The 27,683-nt window shown below is 59.0% G+C and overlaps 1 protein-coding gene across 1 annotated transcript in view; it reads left to right on the top strand.

Moving 5' to 3' along the window:
* The first annotated feature begins 4,277 nt into the window (after nucleotides 1–4,277).
* The window catches only part of PLXND1 (plexin D1), a 52,845-nt gene continuing 29,439 nt past the window's right edge, over nucleotides 4,278–27,683 (top strand). The window contains exons 1-6 of the mRNA XM_059940435.1: nucleotides 4,278–5,594; nucleotides 22,235–22,411; nucleotides 25,352–25,483; nucleotides 25,778–25,878; nucleotides 25,967–26,096; nucleotides 27,436–27,613. Of these exons, the coding sequence (XP_059796418.1) occupies nucleotides 4,278–5,594; nucleotides 22,235–22,411; nucleotides 25,352–25,483; nucleotides 25,778–25,878; nucleotides 25,967–26,096; nucleotides 27,436–27,613 (2,035 nt within the window). The remainder of the gene's footprint in view (nucleotides 5,595–22,234; nucleotides 22,412–25,351; nucleotides 25,484–25,777; nucleotides 25,879–25,966; nucleotides 26,097–27,435; nucleotides 27,614–27,683) is intronic.

Below are 27,683 nucleotides of genomic sequence, written 5' to 3'. Positions count from 1 at the left end.
CACTTCCTGCAGGGGCAGCATTCGCTGAGGCCAGGCCTGAGGCACAGGAGGGCAAGGACCCCCTCCTCCCTGTGCAGCCCTGGCCCCACTGTTATTTTTTCCAATTGAAGAAGGAAAACATTTCCTCCTCCTCCTCACGCTCTGCCCTGGGCAGCCAGAGAGCCGAGGATGGACGGGGCAGGATGGGGAAGCCCCTGCCCAGGCAGCGGTGAAAGGCCCAGGCCCGCCTTGTCTGGGCCAGCCTGGCCACCTACCCCTGGGTGTCCAGGCAAAGACCTGCCCCTTCTGGGCCGCCATGTCCTCATCTACGAAGGCACTGGATTAGATCAATGTTTCCCAAATTTTAGGCATTTTGTACCACCAAGGTTATGACCATATTTGTCTCTAAGTTAACTCACATTTTAAAAACTTCGATAGGGACTTCCCTGGTGGCACAGTGGTTAAGAATCCGCCTGCCAATGCAGGGAACACAGGTTCGATCCCTGGTCCGGGAAGATCCCACATACCGTGGAGAAACTAAGCCCATGTGCCACAACTAAGCCTGTGCTCTAGAGCCCGCGAACCACAAGTACTGAGCCTGCGTGCCACAACTACTGAAGCCCGCGCGCCTAGAGTCCGTGCTCTGCAACGAGAAGCCACTGCAATGAGAAGCCCGTGCACCACAACGTAGAGTAGCCCTTGCTTGCTGCAGCTAGAGAAAGCCCGCATGCAGCAACGAAGACCCAACGCAACCAAAAATAAATAAAATTAAAAAAAAAAACTTTGATAAATGCATTTATCAAGCAAGCTTTACATCATTATTATACTTGGAAAGCCTGTAGTATCACTTGCCAAAACCAGAAAATAACTGCAAATATTATAAAGAAAACAAGGAGCTATAAGTAAATTCTAGAATGCTGAGCTTGAGACCTTCTATTAAAAACGGACAATGACAAATGTTAGAGGCCTTAAAGACACATTAGCCCCAAACAGAGTCCTTCTCCTTGATATAATCAGAAGTCTTGAACAAAAACTGAAAAGGGCCTGAATCGCAGTGTAAAAGCCAGCAGTCACTCCAGGGTTGGTAAATCTGGTTTAGTTAATTCAAAGTGAGCTGATGCTGGGTGCTACCTAACCTGCCCTCCTGGGTACCATCCATATCCCCTTGGTTCGCTCTAAAATCCCTTCTGGGAGGATACCCCACCACCTCTTAGCAAGGCCAGGGGAGATGTGGGTTCTTTCATTCATTCGTTCCTTCCTTCGTTCACTCAGCCCAAGTTATCAGCACCTCTCTGCCCAACCGGGGGTATAGGGTGGCTGCCACCATGATCCATCCTGGCCTGAGGGAGCTCCCAACTAATGGGCAGAGGAGAGAAAGCACAGGATTTGGAGACAGATCTGGGTTCAAATCCTCCTCTTGCTAATAGCTCTCAGTTTCTCCATCTGGGAAATAGGTTCGATGACCCCTGCCTTTTCAGCTGGCTGTGAGGATGGCATCAGATTGTTCAGGGCAGTGCTGGGTGCAGTAGTTTGCTCTTGGTAGACGGTGGCTCTGCTAGCTACCATGAGGCCCTGATGGGCCATTGCTCAATGTAAGGGGAAAAGCGGGCATTTGCCCAGTGCCTGCCACGTGCCCAGCACTGTGCTTTCTGGTACATTTCGTTCTTCACATCATATAACCTCCCAGGGGCTGGTGTGCTATTATGATTGTCTTCATTTTACAGACAAGGAAACTGAGGCTCAGAGAGGGCAAGTGCCTTGCCCTAGGCCACACAGCACTTCCACCTCCAGCTTATGTGAAGACACTTGGACCCCGGCTATGTCTTCTGCGGCTAACCTGGCCCTGCATATCCCCAGCTCCAGGCGGCTCCTGAGACCCAGCACTCAGCTTGGCAGGTAGTTTGTGTCCAAAGTGCCCGGAAGCATCCACTCTGCACCAGACTGAGTTGCGACCACACAGAGCATTATCCTCAAGGCTCAGTGGGGGGAGCTGCAGGATGCGGCAAGATGAGCCCAGAGACAGGAAGGAAGCTAGGAGGGGCGAGAGGGGGAGCGAGGGGTGGGAGATAGGGAGGGAGACAGAGAGAGGCAGAGACACAGAGAGAGAAAGAGATACACACACAAAGAGACAGACAGTGGAAGGGTGGGGGGAGAGACTGGGAGAGAGAGAGAGACAGAAACGGGAGGAGCAAGAAGACAGACAAAACCAGAGATGGGGTGGCGAAGGCTGAGAAAGATAAGATGGGGAGGGAGACAGACAGAGGGATGATCGGGGAGGGGTGGGGCGAGGTGCACCCAGGCAGGGCTCCCAGGCTGCTTCCACAGGTGGCACAAGATAAGTCCTCCCCACCCCGAGATGGAGGTGGGGACATCGGTCCTATCAAGCTGCCCCGAGTGGCCTTGAGCCCCAGGGGTGGGGGATGGGGCCCCGAAAACAGAACCTTTGATTTTCTGTGTTGAATACTCGTGGCTGTCAAAGCAGTGGTCAGACTGACAGAGGGGGTGGAAAAAGGCAGGCGTGATGAGCACATGCTGATGGCAGGAAGGCGCAGTGTTGGGGGCGTGTGCGGGACTGCTGTTGGCTTGGCCTTTCCTACCTCCCCCATGGGGCACAGAGAAACCCCTGTTCTTCCTTCCTGACCAGGTGGGAACAGGTGAGGGAGGCCACGCCACCCGCAGAGCCAGGACCACGGCACCATGTGGGAGCCCCCCATTCTGAGAGGCCTGGGCCGGGGGAGAGTTGGGGTGGGGTTCAGAGCCAGCAGACTGGGGCTTCCAAACATTGTAGTTCTCCTCCTTATGAGCTGTTCGTCTTGGGCCAGTCCATTCACCTCTCGGGCCTCAGGCTATGAATCTGTAAGGTGGGACAGTAATCGTACCAGCCTCAGGAGGTGGCTGTGAGGGCGAAGTGAGTCAAAACACATGAAGGGCTTGGCATAGTGCCTGATAGGCAGCGGGCCCTGCTTGAGCGCCCTCACGTAAGCTCTGTGACCCTGTAAGCATCACTGCCTGCCCCGGCCCCCAATGCCCACCTGCTCCTCCCAGGTGAAAGGAGAAGCAGGCCCAGTGCCAGTTCACCTGTGGCTGGTGTTCAATAAATCTGGGAGGATTTTAGGTCCTTTCAGAGTCCCGAATAAAGCGGGTGGAAGGGCAGCTGGGTCTCCACAGGAGGTAACTGTGGGCCTCCTGGGGCCATCATCCCCCAGGATCAAGGCTCCACTCTGGGTACCCAGGGGCTTGGCACAGACCTGAAAACTCCTCTTCACTTTTCCCTGATTTATATGTCTGACCCTTCATCTCTGGTCCCTGCCACTTGTCAGACCCCTTTCCAGGCTGGGGATCTTGGAATCTGAGGGGGCAGTGCTCTCTGCCCAGCTGACCCTGGGGGTGTCCATGGTTTGGGATCTAAGGTCTGGACAGTGTCCTGCGACAGGGAGTGGAGTGTGAGGTGGAGAGAGACAGGGAGGGCAGGGGGAGAGGAAGGTGGACAGAGGTGGAGGAGAGAGGGGGTAGAGGGATCGAGAGAGACAGAGGGTCCGAGGGGGCGGGCGCGGAGGGAACCAGGAGAGAGGGAGAGAGAGCCAAGGGCAGAAACACAGGAGAGAAGGGGGAGAGAGAATACAGGGGAGAAAGGGGAGGGGCGGGGTAACAGACGAGAGAGCGAAAGAGAATCAGACTGAGAAAAGGAGAGACAGCACGCACGGAGTTGGGGTGGGGGGCGGGACACACAGAGACAAGGAGACACTGAGAGACACTTACCGAGAAGGAGGGAGAGACAGAAAAGGAAAAAATAAAACAAGCTCGAGAGACAGGCCAAGGGGCCAAGAGGGAGAAGGAACTAAAGCAACCAGCGACGGAGCCGGAGGCAGCTCCGGGAAAGGAGCCTCGGGCCGCGGGTGCCGCACGGGAGGGTCCTGGAGGGCGCGGTGCGGCCAGACCCAACAACAGCTGAGCGAGGGCCCGGCGGCCGGAGGGCGGGGCCGGCGGGCAGCGGGGGCGGGGGCCCGGGGCGCGTGGGGAGGTGGGCCCCGGGCGGGCGGGGGCCCCGGAGGCGGGCAGGGCGCGGCGGGGGGCGGGGCGCGAGGGCGTGTCCGCAGCGGAGCCGCCCCCGCCCCGCCCCTGGGTTGCGCGGAGCCGCTGAGCCGGGCCGGGGCGCCGGGGCCGGGGGCGGCTGGCGCGGGCAGGAAGCGCCTCGCGGCCCGGGCCCGCCCCCCGCCTCCTGCCGCCTCCGGGCTCCCGGCTCCCGGCCGCGCCGCGCCCCATGCACTCGCCGTGCCGCGCAGCCCGCGCACGCCCGGATGGCTCGTCGCGGCGCGGGCGGCGCACCCCTTAGCGCACGGGCCGCCGCGGCCAGCCCCCTGCCGCCGCGCCCGCCATTCTGGGCCCCGCCGTGCCCTCCACTGTTGCTGCTGCTGCTCCTGGGGGCGGCGCGGATAGGCGCCCTGGAGATCCAGCGCCGGTTCCCCTCGCCCACGCCCACCAACAACTTTGCCCTGGACGGCGCGGCGGGGACGGTGTACCTGGCGGCCGTCAACCGCCTCTACCAGCTGTCGGGCGCTAACCTGAGCCTGGAGGCCGAGGCGGCCGTGGGCCCGGTGGCCGACAGCCCGCTGTGTCACGCCCCGCAGCTGCCGCAGGCCTCGTGCGAGCACCCGCGGCGCCTCACCGACAACTACAACAAGATCCTGCAACTGGACCCCGGGCAGGGCCTGGTGGTCGTGTGCGGTTCCATCTACCAGGGCTTCTGCCAGCTGCGGCGGCGGGGCAACATCTCGGCGGTGGCCGTGCACTTCCCGCCCGCCGCGCCGCCCGCCGAGCCCGTCACGGTGTTCCCCAGCATGCTGAACGTGGCGGCCAACCACCCGAACGCGTCCACCGTGGGACTGGTCCTGCCGCCGGCCGCCGGCACCGGGGGCAGCCGCCTGCTCGTGGGCGCCACGTACACGGGCTACGGCAGCGCCTTCTTCCCGCGCAACCGCAGCCTGGAGGACCACCGCTTCGAGAACACGCCCGAGATCGCCATCCGCTCCCTGGATGCGCGCGGCGACCTGGCCAAGCTCTTCACCTTCGACCTCAACCCCTCCGACGACAACATTCTCAAGATCAAGCAGGGCGCCAAGGAGCAGCACAAGCTGGGCTTCGTTCGCGCCTTCCTGCACCCTCCCGACCCGCAGCCGGGCGCCCAGACCTATGCGTACCTGGCGCTCAACAGCGAGGCACGCGCGGGCGACAAGGAGAGCCAGGCGCGGAGCCTGCTGGCGCGCATCTGCCTGCCCCGCGGCGCCGGCGGCGACGCCAAGAAGCTCACTGAGTCCTACATCCAGCTGGGCTTGCAGTGCGCGGGCGGCGCGGGCCGCGGCGACCTCTACAGCCGCCTGGTATCCGTCTTCCCCGCGCGCGAGCTGCTCTTTGCCGTCTTCGAGCGGCCGCAGGGGGCCCCGGCGGCCCGCACGGCTCCGGCCGCGCTCTGTGCCTTCCGCTTCGCCGACGTGCAAGCCGCGATCCGCGCGGCGCGCACCGCCTGCTTCGTGGAGCCCGCACCCGACGTGGTGGCCGTGCTCGACAGCGTGGTGCAGGGCACCGGGCCGGCCTGCGAGCGGAAACGCAACATCCAGGTATGCCCAGGCAGCGGGGGCGCTGGGGACCAGCCCAGGGGGCTGGAGAGAGAGCGTGCGGGTAACTGGGCAGGTTGTGCGCTGAGCGGGTCACACGTGTGAGTGTGCCGTTACCTAGATGTGCGTGTATGGAGACTCAAGTGTATACTCTGAGCCACAGGTGCATTTGCGGGGACCCAGATGTAGTCGCGAGAATACAGGTGTCAGCAGAGGTGGGGGGCACTGCCGTGAATATGGCCTAGGTGTGCGCGTTGGGCACTCAAATGAGTGCTGGGTTACAGGTGCACATATGTAGGTGTGCGGGGCGGTCGGGTTGTGGATGGGTACCCAGGTGTGCGCTGAAGAGAGCCGAAGGTGCATACACATCCCGGCTGTGCAAGTGAGGGTCGCAGCAGTGGGCTGTGTGCACAGCAAGTGAGTGCAGCGTCTGACCCAAGGTATGTTCTGGGCCGACTGCGTGAGCCCGTGAGGGCTGCCTTTGGGAGTTGGCAGGTGTGTGCACGAGTGTGGCAGGTGTGCAGGGAGGCATGCAGGCGTGCATCAGGGCCCTGCAGATGGGGGGTGAGGGGAAGCAAGGTGTATGCACCAGACTTATGTGTCACTGAGCTGGGTCACACAGGTGTGAGGGCAGGCAGGTGCGTGTGGCAGGGACACACTGGTGCAACAGGGCAGGCCTGGGTGCGCAGTGGGATGTGTGCGGCAGGGGACGCAGGTGTTTGGAAACCAGTAGGCACTCTGGGGAGGCCGCTGGTTGGCAAATGGGTGTGTTCCTGAGGCCAACTTTTTATTCACTCATCCAACACACATTTACTGAGCATGTAGCATGCACCAGGCCTGGGGGCTATGAGGAAGGCAGTAACACTTGTGGAATGCCTACTAAGCGCCTCACATGGCATAACTCTAGGTTTTAATAGCAGTCCTCTCAGCTAGGCTCTGTTCTCATCCCCATTTTACAGATGAAGAAACTGAGGCACAGAGAGATTCAGTAACTTGCTCAAGGTCACACAGAACTAGCAGAGGCAGGATTTGAATCCAGGCTGTCTGGTCTCAGCATCTGTGCTCGTAGTGCTGCAGAGCCTTTGCCGCCTTACAGATGTGGAACTCAGAGTGTGTGTGTTGGAGGAGTCCCGGCGACTGGGGTGGGGAGGTGCCGGCTCCAGGAGAGTGGAGGGAGGTGAGCAGGACTGCATGTAGCGCTTGAGTGGGCCGTGGGGGTCTGGAGGGAACGAGGAGGGCCAGGTATAGGGCCACAGCAGCTGGGGTGGGGGAATGGGGCCCATTCCCAGGTGTCTGGGCTGGGCAGGGCAGGAGCGAGGAGGCCAGGTTGGGGGAGATCGATGTGTGTGTTGGTCTTGGGTGGACGTGACACAGGGGTGCAGGAGGGTTCTGTGTGTGGTTCCACTCAAGGGAGCGCATCAGCAAGGGGTCACTTCTTTAGAGCGCCCTGGGAGGTGGACCCCTGTGCCTTTTCTGCACTGTCCATCCCGAGATGAGTCAGGGGAGACTTGGCCACTCCCTTAGGAAGCCTCAGCTTCTCAAAATGCAGAACTTAGCCTTCTCCTGGTGATTACGGAGCTCTCCTTGGGGTCAGGCTCCCTGTGGCTCTGCCCCATCCCTCCTCTGTGATCCTCAGGCCCTGGCAAGAAGCTCGTGAGATTAATTATTCCCCTGTGGGTGTGCCCAACACTGGGGCTTTGAGAAAACGCAGATTCCTTCGCCTGCAGCTGGTCCCCACACTGCCTACCACCCGGCTGGCCGGCTGCCCTGAAAGTAAAGGTCATGGTGGGTGAGCAGGGCAGACTGGCCCGGGAGCGGGTCTGCTACCAGCAGGGGCCAGCTTGGTCAGGGTGGCCACCCAGCGCTGCGGTTGGGACATGCACTCTTCCCCTCCCCAGAGCCACATGCCCCAGTGGGTTGTGTTGGAGGGCACAAGCTTTGTGTCCGGGGGTCTCAGAGCCTGAGGAGGTGAATGGGGAGTCAGTCGCTGCTCTACGGAGGGAAGACCCTGTCGGAAGGGCCTTCTTCGGGCCTTTCCAGGCTTGTGTGTCCATCTAGGCCCTCAGTGTGAGGCAATCCGTGGGATTCCTCAGGCTGCCACAGTCTCCCTCTCCCCCTCCCCCTCTGGCAGGAACCGTCCTGGTTCCCACGGTCCCCCGTCCCCAGGCTGGCCTGGTGCAGTGACTCACTGCTGAAGGGAGCTGGGGCTTCCCTTTTCTTCGGGGGCAGGGCCTCTCCAGGGACACAGCCCCAGGGACAGAGTGCTCAAGGGCCTCCTCCCCACCCCAAGGTGGGGTGGATTCCTGGCCCTCCTTGGCCACTCTCCCTGTGTCCTCCACACCCCTCTCCCCTTCCCCATGCCCAGCTGTGGGCACAGGCCCCAGGGTCTGGGCCTGTAGCCTCAGGTGGGGATGGGAGAGTGCTCCTGGCTGTTGCCAGCTCCCCAGTTACAGTCTAAGAACTTGGACCTCGCACCCAGGGTTAAATTCTACTCTGTCACTTCCCAGCTGTGTGACCTTGACAAGTGACTTAACCTTTCTGAGCCTCCGTTTCCTCATCTGTAAAGTGGGGACAGTAAATCTCCAAGGATCCCTGAGGACCAAATGAATTAATTAACGTAAAGCACTTTGAACCCGGCACGTAGCAAGCACCTAGTAAGCACCTAGTAGATGTCTGCTGTTCTTGTTATTATCACCCCGGGGGGGCGTGATTAGCACAGGCCTGGGCTTGGTCCTCGACAGCAACCAGGGGCCTATTTTGGCTTGTTCTGCAACAGTGAAGACCATCTCTAGCGCCCGATGGCAGCCTCAGTAAACATTTCCTAAGTCGCTACTGTGTTGCTGTGTGCTGGGGACCAGTGGTGATTCCCATACTGTCTTCTCTCGTGGACCGTGCCGGCAGACGTGTGGCCAGGCCCTTCCAGCCCAGAGGGCTGGGTGCTGTGATCCCATCCGGGCAGACGGAGCCCGGAGAGGGGCATCAAGGCCTCTGGGGGGAGTGGTGTCAGAGCGCAGGTGGGTGGGTGAGCAGGAGTTAGTCACATGAAGCTGGCAGGAGAAGAGGAAGGGGTCCAGGCAGAAGGAACAGCCTGTCAGAGGCCTGGAGGTAGGAAACAGCAAGACGGACTGGAGCAGTGAGAGGTGGTCATTGTGGCCGGGGAGGGGAAACAGGAAGTATGAGCAGGGCTGGGAAAGGCGGGCAGGCCTGCCATGTGGGTGCAGATAGGCGTGACTGTGTCCTGGGGACGTGGGGAACCATGAAGGGTTTTAGCCAGAGCATCTGGTCTGAACGAGCACCTCAGTTTCCTCCTCTGTAGAACAGGAACGATAATAAAAATACCGACCTCGCAGGACCGCTGTGGGGATTAAATGAGATGCTACAGGTGAAGCACTTAGCAGAGTGCCTGGCACACGTGTTTGCAGTTACTGTGATGGTTTTTAACGGAGCTAGTTTAGAAAGTCGTTAGGTGGTTGGTGAGAAGGAGAGAGGAGAAGCCGGGAGAGTAGGAAGGAGGCTGGTGCCATCTTCCAGGCAAGTGATTCACTCCTTCATTTGCAAATATTTCTTGAGCACCTACTGTGTGGTGGGCACTGGGCGCAGAGGTAGGGGTGGCCGGCCAGGTGTTGTTCTAGGGGGATGTGACAGGCCTGGTCTGAGGGCACAGAGAGAAGAAGGGGGGGTTCAGGACGGATTCAGGTGCCTGGATGTAGCCCCAGAGGTGGGGACGGACAGGATGGAGGAGAAGGGAGTTGCCCAGTCCAGCCCGGCATTGGGATGGAAGTCGGGGATGTGACAGGGGTGCCTCTGGGGGAGACGGTGGGTTTGGTAGGGGGGCGGGGGTGAGTACCAGGGGCCTGGAGTCCCTCTTCCTCCCAGCCCCGTCGGGCCTGACTGCTCCAGCACCAAGTGGTCTCAGTGGGGCTGGACAACGGGGGACAGGACCCTGCCCTTCCATCTTTTCTCCAGGGATGTCTGCCCCCCAAGCAGGGTGGCTCAGCCGGGCCTCTGGGCACCCAGCCTCGTGCTGTTGCCCTTGGGGCCTCAGGCCTGAAGCTCCAGAGCCACGGTTGGGGTGGTCTTGGACGTTCCATCTCCTCGCCTGGGAGGCTTTGCCCCCCGCTCACCACCTTTAAGGCAGTGAAGAGGCAGGGAACCTTGTCCTCCCAGCCTTGGGCCCCAACTTTGTCCCTGATTGCTTTGGGCATATTTGGGGCCTTTGGACTATTCTGAGAGAGAAAGTGAGAAAATTAGCCTCCGTCGCATGTAGCTTGGATCCCTTTTCTCAATTCACGTATGTGGTGAAAGTGAGTTGGGAAGTTGCCTGTGCTCTCGGTGGGGAAACTGAGGCACAGGGCCACCCAGCAAGGCGAGGGCAGACTGAGTCCGACTCCTTTCCCTGAATCTTTCCTTTAACCAATGAATGGCCATAATATTTGTATTTTAAAATAAAAAAGAAAACCGACAGGGAAATGTCAATGTTGCATTTTCAAGGTGTCTTTTTATAGTAAAGGTGGAAAAAAAAATCCTCAGGCGGTTTTAAACTGGCATGCAGTGGGTGGGTGCCCGTCGTCAAGAAGGCATTTTCTGAACCAATTTAGGGGCTGAAATGCTGGGTGGAGGTGGAGGGAGATACGCTTCCAAGATGGGCTTTCCATTTGGAGTTGGCCTGGGGGCTGGGAATGAGCTCCCTGCGGCCGAGGGTAAAAGCAGAGACACTTGGGGGCACTTAGGAGAGGGGGCTCTGGCGGGGTTGGCTGGGATGACCTTCTAGCCTAGAGAGACAGACACATCTTGGGCCAGGAGACGGTTAACATACCTCCCTGCCCTGGGAGTGTCATCAGTCTCGACTGCCAGGTACGTGAGTGTAGAGCTGATGGTGAGTCCTGTTCTCCTGCCCGTAAGCTGTGTGACCCAGGGTGAGTCACTTACCTTCTCTGGGCCTCATGCTTTCTCACTGTAAAATGGGACAGTGTCTCCTTCTGAACTGAAGTCTCCCACGAAGTGCCCAGGAAATGGCAGGTGGAGGTAGGAGTACCAGGAGAAGAGAAATACATCTGAGAAAAGTGTGCTCAGTGTGTGGAACAGCCGGTGGGGCAGGGAGCGCTCAGAGGAGGGAGGAGATGGGACCAAAGCAGGCCCTGAAGTGAGCAGGGGTGGGCGAGACAGAGGGGTGAGGCGCGGGTGTGTCGGGTGCCTCCCAGCCCGAGCTCAGCGGCGGGAGGCACAGGCTGAGGAGAGAGCCGCCGGACGCCGCTTCTGTTAATGGTGAGACGCTGCGCATCTGGTAGGCCTGAGGGGTGTGCAGATGCTGGGTGCCCTCTCAGCTCTCTGGGGCTGAAAAATGACGACGGCCACCCTCCCAGTTCTGAGCAGGGACGCTGCATCGGGCCCTTCACCTTCGCCAGTGTGTTTGCTCTCGCAGCACCCCACCCCCACCCCGTGAGGCAGGAAGTGCTGTTATCCCCAGTTTTACAGATGGGGAAACTGAGGCCCAGGGTCCCACGCAGCTGGCTAGTGGCGTAGGGACCTGCAGACTGGCTGTCTGGCTCTGGAGTCTGCCGTGGGTGACCGCTGGTGTCAGCTGTGGGCTCTCAGCTGGGGGTTTTGCAGTTACCCCCCAATCCCGCAGAGATTTGGGTGGAGCCCTTTGTAGAAAACCCCTTCTGGGGCAGCACCTCCCAGCAGGCCCCGGATGGAAGCCGGGATGGAAGCCGGGAGCTGCCGCTGCAGTGACTCAGTTCCTGAGCCGGCTGAGGCTGGCTAGGGTATCTGCAGAGGCCCTGCCACAAGTGGGGGCTGGGGCTGAGGGGGCCTCCTGAGGAAGTCAGGGAGGCAGGGAGTCACTTAGTGACATTCATCTCTGAAAATGTGATTGTGACCCCCTGGCCCTTTGGGTGCGTGAATGAGAGATGTGGTCAGTTTGAATGACTTGACAAATCCCTTTCAACCCTGACCCCAGCCCTGGACCATGCTGTGTACTGGGGCTGGGCAGGCCGCTGCCTCCCCTCCAGGGCAGCCCCTCACTGTCCAGCGTTTGCTAGGAGGGTGGAGGAGCCGTCATGGCCCTGGCCATGCCCACCGTCAAGCCTGCCACACCCACACACGCCCAGAGTGGTGGACGGGTCAGTGCTGGACCCTGGCACCAACTCCCTGGATTCAAATCCTGGCTCTACACCTCCTCCCTGGGGCCTCCAGCAAGTCACTTACCTTCTCTGGGCCTCCACTTCCCCATCTGTAAAGTGGTCTCAGCATAGACAAGAACAGGGACCCCTGGAGTTCAGCGGAGGCCGTGTGTGAGTTGGCTCAGCCCCTGCAGAAACACCCTCTACAGGAGTCTCATTTACTCACTGCCGCGGCTGCCAGTTTTCATGGAGATTAAGGAAACAGGCCGGCTTCCGGGTTCTAGTTTCTGGAGGGTGGAGAACAGACACAGTGTGTATGGAAGAGGAGCATGAGGGCCTGAGCCCATGGGCCTGAGGGATCCCTTCCCATTTCTGGGCCTCAGTTTCCCAGTCTGAGTTGGGCTGTGGGGTGGCAAGAAAGCCCTCACTCTGTCACCAGAACTGCTTGCATTGGCATCATTATTATTATTATTGTTGTGTCTTGGAAACTTATTCTGTGTCAGGCAGTTTGCAAAAGCACTTGACATATAATGCGTATCTCTTAATCCTGCCAGCAATGGAATGGGGTGAGTGTTATGCTAAGTCTACAGGAAGGGGAAACAGAGGCCCACAGAAGATAAGTGACTTGCCTGAGGTCACACGGCGGGTAAAAGGTGGAACAGGTGTCTGGTGTCAGAGCCTGTGCTCATCACCTTTACTCCCTGGTTCCTCTGAAAACGCTGACCTAAGGGATGTGAGCCAAAGAGGCCCTCAAGGTCACAGTGATGGGGTGAATGGGTCCGTTTTAAAGTTGAAGAAATTGAGACCCAGGGATGTTCTTCCCCTGCTGGGGCTGCAGTGGGGTGTAATGAGAACTTCCCAGTGAGGCCAGCAGAGCTACCGAGCCCCGTGCCCAGTGTGGTTCCAGGCTGGGGCCAGGTTCCCCGGGTGCAGGGCTCCTGTTCCCCACAACTGCAGCTGTCTCCACCTTTGCCCACCAGAGCCCAGACCTCCTGGGCACCATCTCCTGCCTGTCTGTGCTCCTGGTGGAGGGTTCCCTGGAGTGTGGCAGGGAGGGGCTCAGCTCTGTTACATGGCAGCCCGTTAAAAGGCATGAATCGGACCCTGCCCCTATCCTCCAGGAGCCCCAAGACAATCGGGGAGGAGTTCAGGACAGAAGATACGCCAAAGCAGAGCTGAGTCTGAGGGACTCAGGGAAGGCTTCCTGGAGGAGGGGGGTGTTGGAGCAGGACTTTGACAGATGGGGCTTGGGGAGGCCTTCCAGGCAGAGGCGAAGGCTCAGAGACGTGGTAGAACATGGTTTGGGTAGCAGGCAGAGATGAAGCTGAGAGCATGTGAGGTCTGGGGTGCAGGCCGAGGATTTGGACACTGTCCTGTGGGCTGCAGGGAACCAGTAAAGGCCTGGGGGAAGAGTGAGACACAGTTGATCTAGTTCTAGAGGAGACCCCGTGGCTGCTGGCCCACATTCGTCCTGCCAGGTGCTGGCGGGAGCAGGACGCTCTCTCCTGGAGGCCCCACTGGGGCTGGACCAGGTGACTCCCAAGGGGCCCTCCAGCTCTGCCAACGGTGTGGGGATTGCCATGGAAACCAGCTGGTCCCCAAGTGGGGACAGGCCCGGAAAGTCTCCTGGCGCCAGCCACGTGGATTTGGATCCCGGCTCCCCCCAGAGCTCGCCTGTTTTCCTTCTTTCCAAAGCCTGTGTTGAGCCAGGGCCGAACCCAGCAGGCTGCCTGGAAGGGCCCCGCTGCCCCGCCCACTCTCCCGCTGCCGCTGATCTCGATGCCGATGCCACCGAGATCGGCCGGGCCAGTGAGGCTCGCCCCACCCAGTCCACCATCCTTCACCCTGGAACACGATAAATCACGCGCTGGAGGAGGGAGGAAGCTCACAGCTCCATTACGAGGCCCAGCGAGGCCCCAGTGGGGCGTTAATCACGGTGCGCTTTCTGTTCTGATCAGTAAATAATGGGGGGGGCGGCCGTGGGCAGAGGGCTTGAAGTGGAGTCCAGGCCCAGGAAAGGAGCTAAACAGCGATCGGCGGTCACCTCCACCCCCCCATCCCCCTCTCAGAGCTCATCTACCATCTGTGTTGGAGGTGATTGAACCCTCTGGAAGTGGCTAGCTCCTTGATGGGCCCCAGTATCCCCAGCTTGCAACCCAGGGCCTTTCCAGCTCCACATGGCCAGACTCCCAGTAGTTGTTGGCTGCACCCGACAGACCAGGGGGCGGAGAGACTGTGGATTAGGACGAGGGTACTGGAGCCAGCCAGCCTAGGTTTGAGGCTCACCTCTGGCTATTCTGGCTGTGTGACCCTGGGCAAGTCACTTTACCTCTCTGTGGCTTAGTTTCCTTTACCATAAAGTAGCAGCAACTTATGAGGATCTGGTGAGGGTTCAGTGAGGTTATACAGGCAGAGGTCTCTGCACAAAGTAAACCATTGCTGCTTATTATTGTTGTGTTACTGATTCCACTGTGTTGCTACTATTATAAAGCTGTCCCTTCCCCACGTGGGGGTGGTCTCTGAACTGGGACATTGATAGCTAGAGAGAGGGCCCCATGTCACCTCCATGTCTCCAGCACATGGGACCCGGCCCAGAGATGTTTGCTGGGAGCCCCTCAGCTGCGGTCGGTCACAAGCCGTTGTCAGATGACTCTGGGACCGAGGCCAGCACCCCCAGGGGATCGGGAGGAGGGTGTGAATTCAGTCTCCAGGGCCCCTCAGCCCCAGGAGGAGGAAGGCCTGGGGTCCGCAGGAGAGCCAGCTGCACTCTCAGCTTCTCCCAGCCTGCGTCCCTTCAGGGGAAGAAGCTGGGACCGAAACTGTTCCAGGGTGAGGAGGGGCTGGAGCTGCTGCGTTCCGCCTGCCGCCCCTCCCCCGCTGGAGCTGGCGGGAAGGAATGACCCCCCCCCCCCAACCCGCGCCGCCCCGGCCAGGGAAGAGTCCTGGCTGCCCATCCCACACTGTGCTCCTCTGGGACCCGGGGGGAGGGCTGGAAACGGGGCCAGGCTGGGCCGGAATGAGAAACAGCTTCGAGAAGGGGGAGCTGAGTGTCTGGGGGGCCGTGTCCAGCTAACAAAACAAGGGCTGCTTGAGTCAGCGGCTGCGGCAGCAGTTCCCAGGCAGGCCCCGAGCAGAGCCGCCCCAGCCTGGGCGAAGGCAGCGCTGCTGATGCAGCCTCAGATGCTTGAGTTCGGGGAGTGGTGGAGCGGCTGGTCCCAGGGGCCCTCCTGTCCTCGGGCGTCCCCGAGCCTCTGCCCAATGGCCTGCAGAGATCATTGGGAATGTGCATTGAGCACCTGTGGTGCTCAGTACTGAGGGCTGCCGTGAGCTGAGCCTCTGTAGTGGGTGCAGTTATTGCCCCCATTTTATAGGTGAGAATACTGAGGCTCAGTGAGGATGGGGCAGCCCACAGTGAGTTAAGAGCTATAAGACTTGGCACATCAGGAGACTCGGTTTCTCTGTCTGTTAAATGGGAACCCAACGAGAGTGTGTGCTCCACGCCTGCATGCAGCAGGTCTTCAGTCTAGCCCGGCCTCTGACCTCAGCCTGGGGCTGTCCCTCCAGGCTGTGTTCTGTTTGGCGGCAGGGTCGGGAGTGCCAGTTGTGGGTGGGTGGACACATCGTGCTCAGGGCGGCCTGGCTGGCTGGTCCACACGGCCCTTCCAGGTGGTGCCCAGCTGGCCTGGACGGCCTCAGTGCTTGGGCTGGGCGATCCACCTCCTCCAGAGAGAGGGTCAGGGAAGCCAAGGCAGGCCCCTCTGAAGCTGTGGAAGGGTGCACGCAAGCTGTTCTGCCCATTGCCATTTGTTGGTTTTTCCTGCCTGATTCAGGCAGCCTGGGACCAGGAAGAGAGTTACTGCACTGTGTGTCCTGAGGAAGCCTCTGCCCCTCTCTGTGCCTCAGTTTCCCCAAAGCACTGCTTTTCCCCTCCCACTCAGAGCCAGGCCTGCTGACTTGTTCTCTGGCCTGGCTGGCCATTCTCTCCCCCACTGCCCCCCACCTCCACCCCTTCAGGAAGTGAACATCTTGATCACCAACTGGGAGGTGCTGGTATTTCCTTTCTTGGCAACAGGCAGCTTCCTCCTTGGTGTGAGGGCCATTGCCAGAGGCCCCCCAGAGTTGAGTCTGTCCTGCCCCCTCCCAGGACCGGCATGCGGTAGGCCCAGGGCTCTTTTCATGCCTCGGTTTACCCTCAGTGGAGAGGTCAGCTCAGTGGAGCCGTAGCCCAGTAGCCGCCGTGTTTCGAGAGCACGCACAGGCTGAAGTGGTTGGGTGGAGTTTGGGTTTGGGAGTCGCAGGTGTGGTTTCAAGTCTGGGCCTGACCTGTGCCCTTGGAGACCTGGAGAACACTTCCCCCTTTAACCTCAGAGCTTTGGGAGAAGGTGGGGGGAGGGCTTACTCACCCAGGCTCTGCAGGAAGCAGAGTTTAGTGCCCTGTTTCTAGGCCTGGCTTTTGATGCTGTGCCTGTCAGACCCCCATTACTGCCCTGCTGGCTCCCCGTTCTCCAGTCCTGGCCCCTCCTCTCCTGTCCACGCTGAGGGAGAAGGAGCTGGCCAGGACAGGGGTTGGGGGAAGCCACAGAGGGGCATGCCAGGTCGAGCAGGGCCTTGAGGGCCCAGGAGCAAATTTTGGGTTTATGCTGAGGGCACTGGGGATCTATTGAAGGCTGTTGAGCTGTGGGAGGGACACAAGCCACTTTGCATTTTTTCTTTTTTTTTTTTAAAACAACTTTTTAGTTTGGAATAACTTTAGATTTACAAGAAAGTTACAAAGGTAGCACAGATAGTTCCCGCATACCCTTCCCTCAGTTTTCCCCACTGCTAAGATCACACGTTATGACAGATGCGACATATATTTGTCAAAACTAAGAAACCAACATTGGTATCTTACACTCAACTAAACTCCAGAGTTTCCTCCACGAATGTCCTTTTTCTTTTCCGGGATCCCACGTCGCATTTAGTGCTTTGCGGTTGTAAGAGCTCTTTTTGGCTGCTGTGGAAGGGTGCGTGGGAGGGGGCTCAGTGCAGCCCCTAGCCCGTGTGGTGAGCGGCAGGCCGTCCTGCAGTCTGCTGCTTAATACCCCAAAGTGATTGGTGTGCTTTCAGCTCCTTGGTAGTGAAACCTCACTTTCCCGGGATCGGGGTTCGGTAACAACCAAAAACTTGAGGCAGGAAAGTGCCCTCACTTCCCAAGCACAAAACCCCGACAGCCGGTGTAGTCTACACCTGGGGCGGAACCGCTGGGTCTTGTAGTCTGCCACTGACGCCTCATCCTGCTCGGAGTGCCACCTGCGGTGGGGCTGAGGTCTGGTGGGGTCTGCAGGCAGGAGGCGGGAGGCTGAGAAGCCAGGCTCTGGAAGCTCTTGCTCCAACTGGCTTCCTGGGGAGAGAAAGTCAACACAATTACAGTTGGTAGTGAAATCAGTATGTCAGGGTTCTAGTGGGAGAGTGGGCAGAGCTGAGCTTTGGCCCCCGGAGGCAGCCAGCGGAGAGAGAGGAGGTGTCCTGCTCCTAGAAAAGAGCTGAGACCAGCAGCCACCCGTTGCTCATCCCATTTTAGAGAAGGATCAACTGAGGTTCTTAGAGGAACCAAAAGTAGCAGCCAGGTGCTGCCTGGCACTGAACACCTGGCTCCCCCGTGTTGTCACACGCACAGTTGACATACAATTGACCCATACTTTTCCTTCCGTTCTCCAGCGCCCAGCATGGCAGTGTTGCTCTCATTGTTTTTTCTTTTTTATGTATATAAATTTATTTATTTATTTATTTTGGGCTGCATTGGGTCTTCGTTGCTGCACATGGGCTTTCTCTAGTTGTGGCCAGCGGGGGCCACTCTTCATTGTGGTTCGCGGGCTTCTCATTGCGGTGGCTTCTCGCTGCGGAGCACAGGCTCTAGGCACGTGGGCTTCAGTAGTTGTGGCGTGCGGGCTCAGTAGTTGTGGTGCACGGGCTTAGTTGCTCCACGGCATGTGGGATCTTCCTGGACAAGGGCTCGAACCCGTGTCCCCTGCATTGGCAGGCAGATTCTTAATCACTGCACCACCAGGGAAGTCCCTCTCATTATTTCTGCTTGGAAAGGAAGAAGCTGAATACAGTCATTCACACTTTAGTCAAAATTAGTTTCCTTTCTTTAGTAAACACTCACCCCAGAGCACAGTCTCCACCCTGGAGAAGCTCATGCATATGCTACCATTCTACCATGAGAAATGAAGGTGGTGACCAGCACAGTGCTGTCACAGAGGGCTGGAGAGGTTTTTTTGCAATTGCATCTTGCAAGCTGGCTGAAAACTTGCTGCCTGGGCATGCCTGGCAAAGGGAACAGCGTGGGTCAAGAGGAGGGGAAATAGAGGGCTCAGAGGTATGAGAAGGGCATTGGCTACTGAGGGAAGAACATCATGAAGGTTCAGGCGCCCCAGGAGGAAAGTGTGGCCACATTTGAGAAACTGCGGAGATTGATGTGGTCGGAGCTGAGGGCGGGGCAGAGGAAGAAGTGAGACTCCAGTCCTGAGCAGCCGGCAGGAGCCAGATCACAGAGACCTTGAATGCCAGGCTTTACCCTGAGGATGGCCAAAAGCCAGGGAGGGGCTCTCCAGTCTTGTGCTTGGGAAGGTGGCCCTTGTGGGTTGGAGGAGGCCACTGTGAGAGTCCAGCCCTCCCCCTGATCTCAGAGGAATTTGTGTTTTGAAAGACCAACGCCGCCGAGTGAGACTGGAAGGCGGGCTGGTGCTGATGGAGGGATTTCAGGCCGTGTCACACGGTCAGGGCAAGCAGTATTTTGGGCCTTGGAGCTGACTTCCCCTGGAGACCGGGTTCGGCTGAGGGCACACCCGGGACGGCCGCCAGTTCCCCCGAGCCCACTTTCCCCCTTTCCTGGGCCACATCCCCCAACAGCGGAGGCCTTTCCCGCCTGCCCGGTGGACGTGTGTCTGGCTTCCGTTTTCGAGTCAGTTGTAGCCTTGTGATTTCCCCTGGTGGCTGGGGAGCCAGCTTCCCCCTCAGAGCACAGATCATGCAAAGCAGCCAACGGGTTACTTCTCCTTTAAAAATTTTTTTAAATTTTATTTTTAGAATAAGAAAAAAAAAGTCAGAGGAAAGGCTTTTTAGAGAATTCCTCCAGTGCAGAATTAATGGCTGTGAGCGTCAGGGCGGGCAGGCGAGAGCTAGATTCCCAGCCATTCCCGCCTCATCCTCTCTGCACCCCCGGCCCACAAATCACCCTGATCTGGGCGCCTGGTCTGGCTGTTCCCAGGACCCCCCATTCTGGCTGTCTGGGGAACCCCCATCGCAGGGCCCAGTGCAGAAAACCCCAAAGTTGTCACCCAGGCCCTCCAGGTGTCCCCTTCCTGCCTTCCCACCTCTCCCAGAGCTCAGGGAGGAAGCGCCTGTCCCCTGGGCGAGGGTTTACAATTTTAATTTTAGAACAACGTATTATTAAATGGCGCCAGTAATCCACAGATTTCAGCGAAGAAAAGTTATACAACCCCTGGGAAAAGCGTCCTCATGCCAGGTCTTGGGCCCAGGTGCCCGCTGTCCTGCCTGCTTGCTGGTGGAACCATCTCATCTCTTCCCTGCAGCCGCAGGATTGCGGGGGGTGAGACCAGGGCTGGGAGAGGCCGCTGGGGAGATGGGCCAGCAGCCTCCTTCCAGGGCCGGCCCCCAACTTGGGCACAGAGGTGAACACAGAGGATGGGTCAGGCAGGGTAGTCTGAAGCTGAAAGATGAGGAGCCAGTGATCAGACAGTCTGGGCACTGGCATTCCAGGCAGAGGGACTGGCACAGGCAAAGGCCCTGTGGCAGGACCCAGCTTGGACTGTTTGAGGGACAGAAATGAGGCTGGTGTGGCTGGAGTGGAGGAGTGAGGGTAAGGATGGGATGGGATGGGCCCAGAAGATCCCAGGGGCCTGAAGGCAGGGTTTAGGATTCAAGGTTTATTCTCAGTATCGTGTAAACCATCCGAGGGTTTCAAGCAGAGGAGACCTTTGTACCCTTTTTTTTTTTTTTTTTTTTAATTTATTTATTTACTTATTTATTTATGGCTGTGTTGGGTCTTCGTTTCTGTGCTAGGGCTTTCTCTAGTTGCGGCAAGCAGGGGCCACTCTTTTTTTTTTTTTTTTAATATTTCCACATCTTTGCTAACACTTGTCACTTGTTATTTTTCTTTTTTATTTATTTATTTATTTATTTATTTTTGGCTGTGTTGGGTCTTCGGTTTGTGCGAGGGCTTTCTCTAGTTGCGGCAAGCGGGGGCCACTCTTCATCGCCGTGCGGGGACCGCTCTTCATCGCGGTGCGCGGGCCTTTCACTATCACGGCCCCTCCCGTTGCGGGGCACAGGCTCCAGACGCGCAGGCTCAGTAGTTGTGGCTCACGGGCCCAGCTGCTCCGTGGCATGTGGGATCTTCCCAGACCAGGGCTCGAACCCCTGTCCCCTGCATTAGCAGGCAGATTCTCAACCACTGCGCCACCAGGGAAGCCCCAGGGGCCACTCTTCATCGCGGTGCGCGGGCCTCTCGCTATCGCGGCCTCTCTTGTTGCGGAGCACAGGCTCCAGACGCGCAAGCTCAGTAGTTGTGGCTCACGGGCCCAGCTGCTCCGCGGCATGTGGGATCCTCCCAGACCAGGGCTCGAACCCGTGTCCCTTGCATTGGCAGACAGACTCTCAACCACTGCGCCACCAGGGAAGCCCGAGACCTTTGTACCTTTAGAGGGCTCACTTGGCAGCTGTGTTCAGGGGGAAATGTTGAGGGCAAGAGTTGGCCCAGAGAAGAGGGGCCTGGAAGAGCCTCCTCGGTGAGAGGATGGCTGCCTTAAGGTGGTCCCAGGTGGTCCAGGTTAGAAAGTTTTTGAGGTAGGCATGATTTGCCCCCAAATTCCACTTTATAATAATAATTTCAGTGACTGTCATATCTGAAACAGCGATAGTATCAGTTGACACTCCTGGAGCATTTACTGTGAGCCACGCTCCGTGCCAGCGCTTTACAATGAACTGTCGTATCCGAGTGCCTATGAGGGAGGTGCTGGAGATGCACCCATTTTATAGTTGAGTAAACTGAGGCTCAGAGGAGTGAAGCGACTTGCTCCGGTCGCTCCTGGCCATCCTGTGGAAGGCCACCCGGTCATGAGTTGTGGCCCAGGGCACTCCGCAGCCCCACCCCATCGCTGGGCTCAGGGCTCAGTTCTGTTTATTTTCCCAAGAATGAAGGACCTGGTATTTATGGTTTGCTTTTGAAAACTAGTTGAGATTTTGTACAAAACCCATGTGGGCACATCATCAGTGGCTTTGGCTTGCAAAAAGCACAGATAAGGGGAAAAAAACCTCTCTCTAAAGCCGTGCCCTAAAGCCAGTTCTGCTGGCCGCTTCAGTCCTGGTGGCATGATATTGCAGCTGGTGACATGGAGCAGGCCACATCCCCTCTGAGCCTCAGTTTCCCCATCTGTGACATGGGACCTCAGAGGGCTGCCAGGATTCAGGGAGTTGATGCACAGGCCCGGTACAGGGTCAGTTCCCAGTAAACGTGGCCTGTATTACGTTTGCTGTCGTGACTGTTACTTTAATGTTTATGTGCCAGTTTTACCAAAAAGGCCCCATGACGTCCTGGGACTTTTCTCAGCCAGATATCCTTCTTCATAATCAGTGCAGATTTGTGGTGTCTCCCAGGGCTGGGGTGGCTCTCCTGGATGATGTGCTCAATCCTCGTGGACACTGAGGTTGTGTCTCCCAACCCCCGCTCTTCTAAAACACCCTTGTGTCTGCATCCTTGTGGATTTGCACAGTTGTCTTCTGAAAGGCACTTCCTGGAGGCCTGTGTAGTACTTCTGTGGAGATTGCAGAAGAAACCTTTGAAAGAACCAACAAAACTCAGAGAAAGGTGGAAAAGGTGGGCGCAAGTCCAGGGAATGGCGGGGACTGGGGATGCCAGCGCGGTTTTCCCGCTCCTGTGAGGTGGGGCTGATGTGGATGGCAGGATTGTGCACTTGGACACACCTGGCCTCGGTTTGCCCATCTGTAATGTGGGCAGATGAAGGGATGTGTGTTGGGAAAGGAGAGAGGGGCCTCAGTTTGGGGAGCCCTCAACCTGGGTCTGGTGAACTGCTGGGAATTTGGGAGGGGCTTGCTGGGGTCAGAGCAGGGGCCTGGGGGGAGGAAGCCCCATGATTGCTGTGGAGACCTCGCCGGGACAGGAGGGACACCTCTTGGGTGTCGGCAGGTAAGCTGGGGCAGAGGCTGGCCTCCCTGGGCCTTCTTGCCTTCCTCACATGACTCCTCCTGTCCAGCTCCTGCATGCCTGGAACGTACCCATCTCCTTGGGGCAGCTCCGTGACTGAAGCCAAGGGCAGGGGTCGACCTGGGCTCAGAGACGGGGTCCTGCTTATGTTGGGGCCTGAGCCCAGCGCTGGGCATACAGAACCGGAGCAGGACTTTAAAAGCACTGTTGCTGAGGCCGGAGACCACAGCCGGCTGTGTGGGCAGGGAGCTGGAGAAGGTTCCGGAGCCGAGGTCTGACATGAGTCTCTCTTCCAGCTGCAGCCGGAACAGCTGGACTGCGGGGCCGCCCACCTGCAGCACCCCCTGTCCATCCTGCAGCCCCTGAAGGCCTCGCCCGTGTTCCGAGCCCCGGGCCTCTCCTCCGTGGCCGTGGCCAGTGTGGGCAACTACACGGTGGTCTTCCTGGGCACAGTCAGTGGCCGGCTGCTGAAGGTAGGGCTGGGCCTGGGGGGGTCCCCGGGGGGGTAGAGGGCAGGGGTTGGGGGGAGGGGCCCACGGGTTATAAGGCGGCATCTTCCACGTCTGTTTCTTCCACTCTTGCTCACAGCAGTAAGTGCCCGTCGTGCAGAGGAGGGATCCGGGGCTGAGAGGGGGCCCTTCTCTCAGGGCTCCAGGACGGGGGTTTTGAAATCGGGTGGATCTGAGTTCAAGTCTCTGGGCTCTGCCACTTGCAGACTGTTTGACCTTGGGCAATGAACTTTCTCTCACCCGGCTTCAGTTTCCCCATCTGTTAAGGGCTGCACTTTCGGCCTCTTGAGACCGTTGTAGGGCTTTGAAGGGGCGGGGGGAGGCCACAGCCTGGCAAGTGGGGACTCTCCCTCCCGTTTCCTCCTCCACTCCGTTGGCCGCCCTCTGCAGATGCCCCAGCCCAAAACCAAAGTGACTGGTTTCTGGAGGTAATGATGCCTGGCCCTGAGTTGCCTGGAGCTGGGAAGGGGTGAGAGGAATCTGGTTTCCCCACTTAGCGGCCTCCAGGTGAGGGCGTGCACCTGCCCCCCAGGCACCTACCACACCCTGCCTGTCCGGAATGTCAGCCACCTGGCATGCCTCCAACTGGCACCAGGCCCTGGCCTAATTGATTCAGATCCGATAAGATAATCCAATTCCCTCAGTTCCCCGGGCAGACGCCACAGGCTGGGGGTGAGCAGTGGGGGTCGGCGTCCCAGCCCACCTGGCCCCGGACCCTAGCAGGCCCACTGACATCTCTGGGGGAGATGCCGGGCGTGGGAGCAGGGAGGGGACAGGGGTCCTCCTCAACCTTCAAAGCTTCCGTTGAGGGTCCGCAGACAGTGGGGCTTGTGTTTTGGGGTCAGGTACTCGGATGGGGATCCTCGCTCCTCCCCTCCCAGCTGTGTGACCTGGGGTGGTTACTTCTCACTCTGAGCCTCAATTTCCCCATCTGTCCAGGACTCTCCCCCACCCCCACCCACGAAGCTGCAGTTATTAGGCACCACTGCCTACCCAGCCTCAACAGGCATGTCACGGGCATCATCTTGTTTAATTCTCACATCCCTTCATGGGAGGCAGAGCCTTGATCCCCATTTCACAGATGAGGACGCTGAGGCTCTGAGAGGGGAAACAACTGCCCCAAAGTCACACAGCGAGAACCGGGATTGAATTCAGGTCCAGTCAGCACAGAGCCGCCCCACCCCTCAACCTGGACCTCTTCACCCTCCACCCTGCGCCGTGCTGGGTCATCTCCCGCCCAGTCTTGTCCAGCTTGGGGCTTAGATCGTAGCACCCAGCCCAGGCCCCAGAGCACACTAGGTGCTCAATAGACTGTTTTGTTTTTTTTGGTTTTTTTTGGCTGCATTGGGTCTTTGTTGCTGCGCGCGGGCTTTCTCTAGTTGTGGCGAGCGGGGGCTACTCTTCGTTGCGATGCGCGGGCTTCTCATTGCGGTGGCTTCTCTTGTTGCGGAGCGCGGGCTCAGTTGTTGTGGCTCACGGGCTTAGTTGCTCCGCGGCACGTGGGATCTTCCCGGACCAGGGCTCGAACCCGTGTCCCCTGCATTGGCAGGCACATTCTTAACCACTGCGCCACCAGGGAAGTCCCATCAGTAGACTGTTGAAGGAGTAGAAACATGTCTGCTGGATGCCTGGGGGTAGGAATGGGGCCAAGCTGCCCGGGACAGACTCTGCCAAGAGGCCACTTGGGACAAGGGATGTTGCAAGGGCAGGGACAGCCTGTGGGAACCTGGGGAGAGAGTAATTCCAACTGGGTGTGTGGAGGGCATCTGGGAAGCCCTCCTTTTTGTTGGAGACCTTGGGAGGACAAATCTTGGTCCAAGGGCGAGAGGGAAGTGTTCCAGAAGGGAGCACAGCATGGGAAAAGGCTCAGAGGCTGGGATGTTGAGTCGGGTTTAGTGGGTGGGGATGAGGCTGGTGGAGTAAGCTGAGATGGATCGTCAGGGCCTTGAACGCCAGAACAAGTTGATGCCGTAAGCAGGAGGAGCCATTAAAGGTTTTGGAGCCCACCGAGGAGGGCTGGGTGGTAGGAGGCCCCAGGGAGGCATCTAGACCCCTGACCCCAGCTCAGGGCTTGGCAGGACCTTGACAGGGCAGCATGTTGGGATTGTGAGACCAGCCGGAAGAGAGCAGTTTGATGGGTCTCTGATCGGCATTGTCAGTTCTCTGGGGGACATGCAGAGGGGCCCTCAGCCAGAGAAGCTTCCAGGCCCTAGCTAGTCCTGGTCCTTCTCCTGCCTGGACATTGGACCCCACACCCCAGCCCCAGCCTTGGTCTCTGGGGTCAGACAGGCCTAGGCTTGCATCGCGACCCTGAGGCATCTTCATTTTAGGACTCTTGCCAAGTCCCTTGGTTTCTCTGGGCCTCAGTTTCCTCATCTGTGAGATGGGCGTGAGAGGGGAGGGATGAGACGGGTGGCTGTGCAGCTTCTCCCGGGCCTGGCCCTAGCAGCGCTTCGCCCACATCTTCTTTAGCACACGTCATGGTCACGCGGGGCAGGTATCGTCGTCAGCCCCATTAGCTCAGAGAGGGGAAGTGACTTGGACAACTTGTACTTTGTGCAGCTTGTAAATGTCAAGGCCAGGATTCAAACCCAAGTCCCTGCTCCTTGGCATGATGCCCAATGGCCTCCCAGAGAATGTTTTGTAAACTGTGAAGCCCGAACCTATTCACAGGGTTGGATGTGCCCGTGAAGGGCAGCGAGGGAGGCCCTGGTGGGGGCACAACAGAGGCAAAAGTGTAGAGTGACCCTCTGCCAGTCCTGGAAGGGCCCGAGAGAGGGGCAGAGGCGGAGACTCCAAGCCCGGGTCAGCCCCTACCCCCAAGGCAGGTCCCCCACACTCGGCCTCCCCCTGCCGGGGCACCCTCCTGGCGCACCATCCCCTGACGGCTCCCCCCCGCCCCAGATCAACCTGAACGAGAGCATGCAGGTGGTGAGCAGGAAGGTGGTGACGGTGGCCTACGGGGAGCCTGTGCACCACGTCATGCAGTTTGACCCCGCAGACCCCGGTTACCTCTATCTGATGACGTCCCACCAGGTAAGGCCCGAGCCTCCGTGTGACGAGGTCCCAGGACGAGCTGAGCTCTCTTGCTTGCCTTGCCTTTGCACGTGCTGCTGCTCCTGCTGGGAGCGCCTCCGCCCTCACCCCCCGGCCTGCTCATCCGCACCTCGCAGCGCAGGCATCACCTCTGCAGGGAAGCCTTGTTCCCTGTGTTTCCCCCGTTACGGCATCGAGCCTCAGTTTCCCCAGCCTCTCACGGGCCTCGCCGCGCTGACTCCCCTGGGAGGGGCCGGCAGCCCCTCTGATCTGGGCCCCCGCCTCTGCCTCTAGATGGCCAGGGTGAAAGTCGCCGCGTGTGCTGTGCACACCACCTGCGGGGACTGCGTGGGTGCGGCCGACGCCTACTGCGGCTGGTGTGCCCTGGAGACGCGGTGAGACCCCTGAGACGGGGGCTGGGCCAGGGAGGCCGTCGGGGTGGGGGAGCCCCCCTGCGTCCTGACCTGTGCCGTGCCGCCCCAGGTGCACCCTGCAGCAGGACTGCGCCAACTCCAGCCAGCCGCGTTTCTGGACCAGTGCCAGCGAGGGCCCCGGCCGCTGTCCCGCCATGACCGTCCTGCCGGCCGAGATCGATGTGCACCAGGAGTACCCGGTGAGTCTCTGGGGAGCCAGGACCCAGCTCTGGGCTCAGAAGTACGGGTGGAGAGCAGCCCTTCACCTGGCACCCAAACCCTGAGAGGTGGAGACTCCTGCGCATAGCACCCCAGGGACCTGGAGGCAGATGACGAGAACAATAACGACCGGATGGTCTTAACATCCCCATTTTACAGATGAGGAAACTGAGGCCAGAGCGGTAAAGTGACTTGTTCAAGGTCATACAGTGAGGGAGTGGCAAAGCTGGGGTTTGAATTCAAGTGGGTGGGCTCCAGAGTCCCAGAAAAGGGGGGGCAAGTTGGAAGATGGGAGGAGAGCCAGCACCCCCATCTCACATCCTGCCTTTTTCTGGCCCCAGTACGGGGTGGGGGGAGGCCACCAAGTGCCAGACTGCTGTTTCTTGAGCTGGGAAACAGATGAATCTGCAGCATGGGGGCAAGTAGCTACCCCCTCACCCGTGTCCAGGAGGGCCTAGAGCTGCCGCAGCCTGCTGCTTACCTGTAGCAGGCAGCCTCTGGGCAGGGATGTTCCAGGCCCTGGCAGGGGCTGAGGGACAGACAGGCTTGGGTCCCACCCAGCTCTGCCCTCAGTGACTTCTCTGAGGCCGGCATCTTCCTCTATCACCTGGGGGAGATGATGGCTCTGATGGCCCAGACAGGTCCTGGGGCTCCTCGGCGCCCTCCTCCCCATCATTGCATATCACAGTCCTGCACACACGTCATCTGGTCAGGCAAACTGGCTGTGTGCCACGTGCAGGCCTAGACTTGGGGACACAGCAGTGAGCAAGATAGACAAACGCCTGGCCCTTGAGGGGTTGACACGCTCATAAGGGAGAGAGACGAAGCAAGATAAAATGCCAAGATGGTGATAAGTACTATAGAGAAAAAGAAAGCAGAGCAGAGAACGGGGTGGAGAGCGAGTAGGTTGTGGGGGAGTGTTGACATTTTAGACCAGATCGAGGTGGGGGGCTCACTGCAAAGACGACATCTGAGCAGAGATAGGAAGCCAGGGTGAGTATCTGGGCAGAGGGAACCGCCAGTGCAAAGGCCCTGAGGTGGGAGCAAGACTCATGATTTGAGAGAGTATCAGAGGATGGAGTCTGAGGTCACGGGGGCCGCATCATGCAGCGCCTCTGGCTACTGTAATATGGTCAGTTTCATTTTGCAAATGGGGAAACTGAGGCCCATGTAGGCTGCAGCCCTCTGGCGTGGAGGCCTGACCACCCACCACCTCTTCTCCCAGGGTTACAGGGCGGGGGTGGGGCGTCGTGGGGAGTGGCCTTCCTCCACCCCCACCCCCCGTTCCCCACCCCCCCAGCTAAGGGCCCTGGCCTCCAGGGTATGATCCTGCAGATCTCAGGGAGCCTGCCCAGCCTCAGCGGCATGGAGATGGCCTGTGACTATGGAAACGACATCCACACTGTGGCTCGGGTCCCGGGCCCTGCCTTTGGCCACCAGATCGCCTACTGCAACCTCCTGCCGAGGAACCAGTTCCCGCCCTTCCCACCCCACCGAGGTAAGCACTTCACTGCCTGGGCTGTGGGGACAGCCAGATGGGGGCTCTCAGGTGGTGGAATCTCAGGCAT

The sequence above is a fragment of the Balaenoptera ricei genome, chromosome 11 (assembly GCF_028023285.1).
Source record: "Balaenoptera ricei isolate mBalRic1 chromosome 11, mBalRic1.hap2, whole genome shotgun sequence".
Lineage (NCBI taxonomy): Eukaryota > Metazoa > Chordata > Mammalia > Artiodactyla > Balaenopteridae > Balaenoptera > Balaenoptera ricei.
The sequence above is the reverse complement of the archived record's forward strand: the minus strand, read 5'-3'. Positions and strand labels throughout refer to the sequence as shown.